The sequence below is a fragment of the Pygoscelis adeliae genome, unplaced genomic scaffold (assembly GCF_000699105.1).
Source record: "Pygoscelis adeliae isolate BGI_AS28 unplaced genomic scaffold, ASM69910v1 Scaffold86, whole genome shotgun sequence".
NCBI lineage: Eukaryota > Metazoa > Chordata > Aves > Sphenisciformes > Spheniscidae > Pygoscelis > Pygoscelis adeliae.
This window is the reverse complement of record NW_008824930.1, coordinates 3,427,533-3,438,333: the sequence shown is the minus strand read 5'-3', so window position 1 is coordinate 3,438,333 and position 10,801 is coordinate 3,427,533. Positions and strand designations below refer to the sequence as shown.

At 41.1% G+C, this 10,801-nt stretch overlaps 1 protein-coding gene across 1 annotated transcript in view; it reads left to right on the top strand.

Moving 5' to 3' along the window:
• The first annotated feature begins 5,547 nt into the window (after positions 1 to 5,547).
• MYO10 (myosin X) overlaps positions 5,548 to 10,801 on the top strand; it is a 97,124-nt gene continuing 91,870 nt past the window's right edge. Inside the window, exon 1 of the mRNA XM_009325005.1 lies at positions 5,548 to 5,658. Coding sequence (XP_009323280.1) covers positions 5,548 to 5,658 — 111 coding nt within the window. The remainder of the gene's footprint in view (positions 5,659 to 10,801) is intronic.

Sequence of the window (10,801 nt, the reverse complement as noted above, 5' to 3'; positions counted from 1 at the left end):
AAAACACCCTGAGAGATTCGGTTGTGTGTTGGCTCGGCGCAGACTGGAAAGCCTAACTGTGACTTACAGCTTTTGCAAGAAATGGGGATTGTGCGGGGCTTTTTGATGTGCTTTACCTAAGCACTTAATTCAGCATTCTTCTAAACTCACTTGACTCAGCTGTTGTGAAATCCCTTGATACCATTTAATGACCTTATTCAAGCGGGGATTTTTGTCACTTGGCATCATGTCACAAAATGATACAGTGAGAGAGCATGTGTGCTCCTGTTGTTGAGGGCCCCCTCTGACGTTCTTTCCTGGTGTTAATAAATTGCATTACAAATTAAGTCTTCTGTTAAAATATAATTTCCATTATATCTTGAGCTTAGGGGTAATTGGTCGGTGCAGAAAATTAATTAGACATTGTTTTGTGATATTCCTCTTAAATGGAATACTTGAAAGACTTATTTTTTCTCATGCCAGATTAATTGCGCAGGATAAAAATGTCATTTTCAACATAAAAAAGTGGAGAATATTAAGGTCTTCATGCTGGTGGTTTTCATGCTCTTCTAAAAGCATCAGTGAAATTAATTTAATTGCAGTCATATGCCTCAAACTCCTGATTTGTTGGTGGGTTGTTTTCTTTACTTGCTCACTAGTAGATTTAAAAGAGTGTATTCATGTAAAATACTAGTTATTCCAAATTGCATGGAGTACAAGAAATGCTTTTCTGAACCAAATATAAAGATGCAGACTCATCTAAAAAGTGCCTGCACATTGTGGAGTACAATATTGCACTGCTCATGCAGCAGTATTTATGAATAGGTATGGTATTTATGAATAGTCAAAATTATATATTTATTTGCTAAAGCCATCATTTTCATTGTATGTCTTTGCCTTAGGGATGTGGTTTAGGAGTTGTTGGCTTTCCAGATAGAGTCCCGTATGAAAGGATTTATTTATTTATGTTGCTCCACCGTTTCTTAACAAACCCCTTTACGAAACATCAACCACCAAAACCCCATTTACCTCGCGCTCATCTGTAGTCTCACCTTTAATCTCAGTGCATGTTGTCGTAAGTTCTCCAGCTTCCTACGGTGCATTAGAGAGCGTCCAGCTGGCACCTTCTGCGAAGAGAAGGCACAGCAGCAGCATTTGGGGGGTTGGATGGTGTTTCAGAGGGTGACGTGGGAGTCTGTCCCGTCTGTGCAATGCAGTCGTGCCCACATCCTGGAGGTGTTGGTGTGCTGCTGAGGACTTCCCTCTAACTTCTTTTTCTTGGTCTTATGTCCAAGGCTAATGTTCTCGTTGTGAGACGATGAATTCATTTTCTCTGCCTTTCCTCCTTTCTCACCTGGGTAGTACTTTTGGGAAGTATGAGTGTAGTTCTCGCTCCCAGTGTCTAGGGCTTGACGTTGTGTCCTAAAGCAGATCTGGCAAGTGCTGCGGGTATCACGATGGTTGAGCAGGCAGACCTTGACGCTGCTCTGGGTATGTCCCTGTCACAGCAAGGCTTATGAATTTTACCCAGTTCTGGAGAGAATGGAATTGGGCTAATAATCCTGTTGATTTCTGAACAGACATGAATCAGGACATGGGGTCGTGTCATCAAAGCTTTGAAACAGACCGTCACAACCAGACCAATATGGTTTGTTTTTACACTTTCTGCATGTCACCCTATTTTTAATGTTCATTCAAATATTCCTGTCCTCGCTCACCTGTCTCTTCAATCTTTCCTTTTTCACTAGAGAAAGAAATCTGACTCAGCAGCATGTGATTACTTTTTTTTCAGTCATACTTGCTTTCTTCTTCAAGACACACCAAACAGTGCTCCTCCAGCCCTTGGATGTGGGTTCTCCTTTCAGCAAGCTATTAATATTTGGGTGTCCGACAGTTCCCTCCTACGTTATTTTCGAACTTCAGAGTGCCTCTTACAGCTTTTTTTTGTGTTACCTGGGGAACTTGGTAGCATCGGTCCCCTGGATTTTCAGGTTGCTTCCTCATTTGAGTCCATTTTTGGCCTGTTAATCACAGCACTAGTAAGCTGTGGTAGGGACAGTTGAGCGGTTTTGAAGTGTTGTTCTCCTTTCCCAGTGAAATGCTCTTTACTGTTGTTTAGCTAGGTTTGCTGTTTTGTCTTGTATTTCTTGAGCTTGTTCTTTTTATTGTTGTTTTTTGCATTGCTCCATCCTATCTCAACCTCTAATTTTCACTTCCATAATAACTTTGAGAGTTCTTATTTTGCGTGCTGTCTCTTTAGGGTTTAATTTATAGTTTTCCATGTATTCAGCATGTTTGTTATCTTGGACCATTTATATCTTGAGAGGAAAGAATTTTTTGCTGAATTCTCATTTAGGCTTGCCTTAAATCTTATTCCAAGTTTCCTGCATGTTTTACTTGACCTTCCAGAAATGCTGGCAAGATCCTTGAGGATGGACGCTCCTGCACTCTGCCAACGGCCTCCTCTTGAAGTTCAGGAGCCAACTTGTTCATCTTCCTCTCCTGCATGCTGACCCCACAGAATGGCTCTTGGTTCCTATTTCCTGAGGATTTCATCTGCTGTAATATTTCATAACATGACCTTCTAATTAGTAACGATAAAGTTCAAGGTAGCTTTTTCACGTCCTTATCCTAATAAAGGCATGAGTCAAGATGAAATAAAACAAAGCAGGCCTTTCAGGGCTTGAGCAGCAGGACTGCTAAAAGCCTGCTTTAAGGAGGTGAGGTCTGCGCATGTGATCCTGCTGCCCTGTCTGATGACTTTGATCTCGTTAGATGATTTTGACCAAGTTTTACAGTGGGTTTATGAAATCTGAAGGATGTGTGGCTCTGGTAAAAATTAAAAGTAAAGGAAAAATAACTCCCCAGCGTTGAGGAAGAGACCCTCCTTCTTTCTAGTCTGGGTGGCGGCCATTATGACCAGTCAGTGTGTTTTTTAGCTGGTCGACACGCGGGCATCTCTCTGAGTCAGCTCACAGAGCCGTTTCCTCACCCAAACAAGGAGGCAATGCGTGGAAGAGCTGGAAGTGTGAGAACAACCAGCCTGAAGAAGAGAAAATAGTGGGATTGAGTGGGAAGGGTGAATCTGCAAAGACCATCTTAGATAGTCCTGCCACTCACAAGTCAATTGTCACGTTGTTTTTCTCAGTGCATTTTTATTAATTCCTTGTGTTAATAAACGTGTTTAGTGATGTATGGAGTGCTCTGCCTACCCTCCTAACCTGTGCATCACATACCAAAGAACAGAAATCACAAATACAAAAATGCTCCTCCTAGAAATGACATTTTGTTTCCTTTCCGTGTTCACATGAGCTGCACTCACAGGATATGTGCCATCCCCTTTTGGTTTCCTAATTCTCTTATTGAGTCTATTTTCCTGTTTTAATTCCATGCTGATACATGGCCTCTGTTAAGCTACTTACTTTTCTAGGATTTGCTCTCCTTAAATCCCTTTTATTTCCAAGTCTTCCAACTTACAATATTCTTTGTTCTGCAGTATGGCCTTTGGGTTTTTTGTCATGGTTATTCTGACTAGGAACTGCAGTTTATTACTCTTGAGATGTAATTACCTCTAATTCCGGCTTACAATTTGTGTGGTTAGTCTTGGGACTGCTAACACTGTTTTCAGCCCCAAAGTTTTGCTATCAGTTGATGCTGTTCGCATTCATTCTGTCTGTTAGATAGCTGGACCGCTTGCCCCTGGATCATGTACCAGTGGCTGCTTTCTCCATCCTGGCCAGCATCTCTCTGCCCTGTACAAATGCTTGTCCTGTCATTCTTGATGGTTGTTTCCCACAAAATACGGCTCAGATCTCTCACTGTCTGTCTCTTTCCCCGCAGTTAGGGACTGTGCTTTGGATGCTCTGAATCTCTGGGAACTTTCTGATGGTTTGCTCGTGTGTCCCGTTGATGTCTGTGCTGCCTTCCAGCACCTGTCAGAAATTTGTTTCCTGGATCTCCTTCTCCCCCAGCCCTCCCCCAGTGCACTTTGCGCTGGTGCAAGTGACAGCTGTGATGGTGCGATGGCCTGTGCCAGCATTTGGTACACCCGGGATGTGATTTTAATGAACAAATTTCATCAGGAAATTCTCCTCTATCGGCTGGTGAGATATCCGGGTACAGAGCTTCGATGTTAAGTGCGGTCTGCGTTCAGCCTCTTGCTTCTTCAGCTTCTTTTTCTCACTTGCCTCAGCAAGACAGACAAAATCACTGTTTTCCTGAATGGCCTTCTATGATGATGCAACCATCCTTGTTCAGTCTTTCGTTACCAGGAGCTTATATATGTTTTTATGCTGAAATCCTTTGAGGGGCTTTCTCTTCCCGCGCAGATGTGAGCCCTTGCGCTGCCCTGTCCATCGGGACCCAATCCTGATCCCCAGCCCGCAGCAGCAATCCTGCAGTGCTCACCAGCGCTCGGGCTGCCGGTTATTGCGCTTCTTCCATTGGTTTTATAAATATTATTTCAAAGGATTTGGGAAGGTTTGTTGTTTTTTTTTTTTAAATATTGCACATCATTAAAGTATTTGCATTAACCCCGCACTTGAGTTTCTTACACTGAAACGGTACCATTAGCGGGCACTAGTATTGCCTGAGTAGCATTGGCTGTGAGATGCAGGCATATGTCTATAAGGTTGAGCCGCCAAGATGTAAATTAAAAGGAAATGGGAAGCTGAATTCCAAAGCTATTGTTTTATAGTCTTTAGTGATGTCATTAGTATTCATAAAAGTTTAACTAGATTGGGGATGGGTACATCTTCTGAGCATATTTGTGATAGTTTTATGAAGATATGTAGAGTGTTTTCTGACTGAGTATTTAAATTGTGGTTTTTTTAGAGCTCTTACTGTCTCTTTGGAACAGGCTTCAGAAATTCGTCTCAAAAGTCCATTAATTAGAAATTGGTTCGCGTATTCATTTTCAAATATCTGCAGCACACTGAACTGAGTGTGCTACTTAGATTAGGAATAATGACCTGACCCGATAGCGGTCCTGACTGCTAGAATTGAATGGAAACATTTAAGTGGATTTCAGATCAAACATATACACTTGCAGCCTGTTAGAGCAATAATTTTCATTTGCTGTTTTGCACTGTAAAACATTCCCTCACAGAGTAATTTGAGTATAAGCGGGGTTTACTGTAAGGGGTGGGTTTTTGTTTGGTTGGTTTTGGATTTTTTGAGAATGATTATTGCTTGGTTTATTTTTCTCCTGATAAAGTCTAACCAGTAGTCCAGTGTGAAACAAGATTACATTTGCCCTTAAAAAGGAAAAGACCTTTTAGTCCTCAGTGCATTGTCAGTATGTGCTAGTTTCATATGACATCCATGTATGTATTTGGGGCTTCAGTTATTGTCAGAGAAGCTTTCGAAGAAGGTAGACTGGCAGACTATTATATTTTATAAGTCTGCAGACTGATAAACTGGATAGGGAAGATGAATATAGGTATGAAAGCTCCATTCTCAGACAGGATTTTTTGAATGTGTGCTCTGATTACTATATTCTCTTTGTTTCCCCTCTTTCAGGTATTCACTTATAAACAGAGCACGATCACACACCAAAAAGTAACGCCTATGCATCAAACAAGCACAGAGAGCGTGGAAGACATGGCAGCCCTTGTAGATCTCCATGAAGGCTCCATTATGCACAACTTATTCCAGCGATATCAGCAAGATAAGATCTATGTAAGTTTCTTCTAAAATTAAGAAAAATATCCAGAGGGAATGTTTTTGAATGTGTAAGTGCTGTCTGTGTTTTGTTGTTCTGTGGTATCTCCCCTTCTAACGTTCTCCAGTTCTTCATGTATCCACACAGAGCTGAAGCATGCCACATCTAGTGACTTCTTGCCAACAGCGATGGAAGGAGAAGGTAGCTCAGGGCTGGCCAGGCAATCCCTTGGAAACCTTGGAAAAACTGGCATGCTACATACGCTGTTACACTTCCAATGACAGGGTTGTGTAAAGGGCTCTCGTTTTTCTCTTCTCCTTTAGACTCTCTGCCCCAACAATGTGCTGCGTACATCACCAGAGAGGATGCTGTGGGATTTAGCCATTTGAGATCCCGTCAGGCCATGATCCATTTCTGATCAGCCTTCCCTTTTCTATTGTAGTAGAAAGGGGATGGTATGATCGTCAAGCTGAGGACCTGTGCCATTAAATACAGATAATCGGAGTTTGGGGTGTATGAGAACAGGCAGCTGTTTATCACTTTTAAAAACTAGGAATTAGTCCACACAGAATTCTTTTTCTCAGCTCTGTAATGAAGGTTTTTGTGATTAGATTTACCTGCTCTTTAAATACTTTCATTAGTCTTGAACTGACTAGATATGAATCTTTCCTGAATCTGGAACAACACTAAATGTGAGAAAGATACAAGGAATATTAGTGGCTGTTACAGATTGTGAAATTTCACTTTTTAGTGGTTTAGTGGTTGGTGGTTTTGTTTTCTTTTTTTTTTTTTAATTAATAATTGCATAATATAAATAATTTTTGTTTGGACCACCTGTCTAGGCCCTTGATTTGGTCATATACATACTTTATTCTGAGCTTCATCTATTAAGTTTGCCTTTTTTATTTTTAAAAACGAACATATCTTCATGTAAAAATAAACTTTCCCTGTGTTTAGAAATCAATTTATGATAAAAAGCAAAAAAAGGCATAAGGAAATTACGTTCCTTTGCACATTACCTTTAAAGTGACTGATACGGCAAATCCTAAGTGTTGAGGTAGTTCTCTTTACAAAAGTCTTTATGTATGTGTTTTTCTCAAAACAAATGAACCATTTTGCCATTCAGAAAAATCAGAAAACAAAAAATTAATAGTGTATATGAACAATCCTGCATGTGCAGGGAAAAATAGCTACTTGTTAATCTATTAGTTTTCCACCGGTGTTATTAGATTAGAGTGTAATATTCAGTGTGAGTCAAAATAAAAAAAATTGTTTTCTGAGCCATTATGTGTACTTAGATGGAGGACACTTCCCCCTTTTAAAAAGCGTGTGTGTAAAAGAGGGTGGTTCTTTGCAGAGGCAAATAGCCTTGTTCTGAAGAGACATGTCCTAGCTTATTTCTTAGCTTGTCAAGGCAAGTTTAGGGTATTCTGATACTTGGTGCTCAGTGTGGTGTACGTTTCTAGACAAACAGGTTTGTGTGCTGTTAATGATGACACATCTTCAGTTGCTGCTGAATACTCGTTATCGCTTCAGTTTTGGTAATTTTACTGCTTACTCTTTTGAATCCACCTCACCTGAAAAGTGATTGAAAAGGTGGTCAGAAAAAAGTTGTGTTTTGAAATGCATATGAAAGCCTTTCTGTTGTCCTATACATGTGACCAGGACCTGATGTAAGAAGCATCTTCTTTTCTCCCTCCTCATTGGTACCCCACTCCTGCTGTGCCAATGGTGGTGTTTTAGCAGGACAGGGCTCCAGGAACGGAAACCCCAAGAAAAGCCGGTTAAATAACTTGAATAATTTTACGAAACTTCACAGATACATGAGCATGTGTTGTAGGAGGAGGTATTGTCATTGCAAAATGAACCATGTATTTTCATGTATTCAACAGTTCAAAGATATTTTAATGTTTGATGCTTTAAAAAAAAAATGGACTGAAAGGTTCATTAAGTTTACCTTTGTTGAAGGCATACTTGCAGCTGAAGAAATTAGGCTCCTGGTCATTCTGTTTCGGGACCAGACTAGTTCTTGTACAGAACAGTGGAAGCCATTGGAGTTCATGCCAGGAGCAAGCAAAACTTTCCGGATTGTACATTTGCCTTCTCCCTTCCCTCCAAAAAGTCCTCTCCCTTGGCCAGGAATTGCTTCATCAGTGTAGTGCACACATGGTCTCTTGTATCCGCCTTGGCTGTATCTGTGCCTTGTGCATTAGGGATAAATTGGGAAGGCGTGTACTCCTCTCCACTCTGAGCCTAGGGGCTGGTCACGCCGTTGTAAGACTTCTTGCCGTCCCCAAATATAGGACATGGCAATTATATGGTGATTTGACTTTTAGCTTACAGGTGTTTTGTCCATCTTTACTTCAGCTCTGTGTACCTCCTTGTCCACATCCTAAGGGGGGGGGAGGTATGCAAAGTTGTATGCTGGCATTTTTTGAGTTATACGCTTGTAGTATTACAAGCATATTAGTATGGTTCTTAAGTCTGGCAGCTTTTTGTTAGTTTTCTCAGTGGCAATGAGACCGGGAAGCACTTTTGTACCCTTAATGAGGAATGCACTTAATTAGGACGTAAGTTTTGTGTGTGTGTGAAGAAGCAAGCCCAAAAGTTATGTGTACTATGTATTGTACTATGTACAATACATACATACTACAATACATACATACTATGTATGTATTGTATTGTACTCGATACAATGTGTATTACATGAATTGTAATATACTAAATTGTGGTGTAAAGTATATATAATTTCAAAAATATAGAAGAAACAATTAAAAAGAAATGTGAACAGTTGCTTTCTCAGGAAGACAATTACTTATGCAAATCTTCTACTGTTAACTTGTGTGTTTGTCAGTATTTGAGGAGCTGTTTCTCCAGCAATGAGCATTTGAGTAAATACCTTCAGATGTTTGAGTTCAGTTTAATCTTCCTTTACTTAATAACGTTTTTGTCTCACATAATCATACCCGTGTTCCTCAACTCTTCACTACTTCCTAATTAATACTATAAAGATATTCGCTATGGGTGCCAAGTTTTGTCAAACGTGTCAGTGACTTTCTTTGCTGCTGCCAACAACAGCAGCTATAAAGGGTCAGCAGAGGATTTTCTGTATGTCTTCCTAGTTTTTGGGGAGGGAGGAATATTGATTTAGCATATAGACTGTGTTCATAGCGTGAATGATGCCTGGTTCTGTACTTAATGAGTTGAGGCTCTTAGCTGAATCTGTGCTCTTAGCAAGAAGGTGAATGACAAAAGTTGTTCGTGTCTATGTGCAACCATCTTTTTGTATCAGTGTCAAGTCTGTTGACATCCGCTTGTGATACTTTTTGTCTGAATTTCTGTAAAAGAAAAAAGTGCACGTTTTCCCTTTTGGGCCTGTGAGAAGCATGGGATGTACGTGCCCTTTCTTGATTACTTAAAGCAGGCTCCTGTCTGGTATATTTTTTAGGTTTCTTGATCAATACTGCTTTTGTCTAAAAGTTTGCTTCTGGGCTATCACTGCTTTTGTTGTCCAGGAAAGGAGCAGAGCTAGGATGGCAGTGATCATATGTTGCAGGGGGTTTCATTGCTACTTCCTCCCCCATTTTACTCCATCAGGAACAACCTGATACAGGAGGTCCAGCTTCTGAACATTGGCATACGAGGTTTAATGTCTGTCTGTGAATGTTCAGATTAGCTTGCGTGCTAGGCTGGTATGTGGCAAAATATGGAAAGAAAAACACTGGTGCTAAAAGCAGAAGGTGCCCACATTTGAAAACAGCCTTTTGTGAAGGCGAATGAGGGATTTTGTCGCCTATGAAGCAAGGCCAGCACGGGGCACACAATGTGGAGAGGGGAAGTGCTGCGGCAGCCATTCTTGTCGCTGTTCAAAGGCGAGTTGTTCCTGAAGCTGTTGATTCTGGTTTACTTTTAGTTAAGTACACGTTGTGGAGGAGACTGGCTTAGCCTTGGAGAGGACGCCATAAACCACACCACGTGGATTGTGCTGCAAGACACACAAATTATGGTGTTCGAGCTGGCTCTGGGATGAGCTGTGGTTGTCTGGTCCCTGTGGCCAGTGGTTAGTTACTGATGCAGGCGAGCAAATTTCAGAAGAGCAGACCAGAGGATTAGAGAGCAGCTTCTGCTGAGGTGAGAGGCGGGTAACTGCAGTATACATTGTGCAGGTCAGTATGGAGGTTTTCAGTGTCAGATCCACCCTCGTTTGCCTGAGTTCAAGCAATGAACAAGTTTCAAAGCACATCTGATTAGTTTTTTCCTTTTGAATTAAGCTCTGAAGTGCCAGGTAGGCACGTTCCCCTTTGAAGTGGTGATGATTTGATGCATGCCCGTCTTGTTTAGGTGGAGAACATGTACCCGTGCCCAGAGAGGCATGCTGCGTGGGGTAGGGTGTGTCGGTCCCTCGGCCGCCCTCCCCTGACGGGGAGAGTGGCCTCTAGGTTGTCCGGCAGTTGGGTGTGGTGGCCAGGAAGGGTGAGAGAGAACATTAACCTATTTTTGCTCACTTTCAAATTAGGACTACAGCTTGCCCGCTGATAATTATAACCATCAGTTAGGTTTGTATGTGTATGTATAAAAACTTCTGTACCAGCCACGTAGACATGTAGTGCTGTACCAGCCACATCAGAGGGAGGATGATGGTAATTAGGAGCTCAGTTTTTGTGGCTGGCTTCCTTTCTCTCTTCAGCTGAAGCAACAAACATAGAATAACTTGGATGAGAAAGCAACATTTCTCTGATTTTTAAAAAAGGTGTTAAACTGGAAAAGTTGTCTCTTCCCTGACAAGGTTGCTTGCGGAGCTCCTAGCCACTTCATTACACTGAATGCTCAGTTATCTGTTCTTAAAAGGTATATTCAGTTATTTATGCGTCAATTTTTAAATCTATTTGTTCATTTACTTTAGAAGCATGTTCAGTTGTAGTTTGTTAAACTTGCAGTAATTAGATAATTTATCTCCCTTGAAGTCATGAGGGTTCCCTGAGGCAACCAGTTGATGTTTGTGCAGTATTAATCAATAATCACCATCGGGGTTTTTTCAAATTCTGTTTGCAGACACAGATACTTCAGTATCTAGGTCAGCTGCGCTCTGTGACTTGTTTGTCTAGGTTTTTGCATATTTGGTTTTTTCTGAGTACAGTAAAACTCATTTCAGATCTGGTG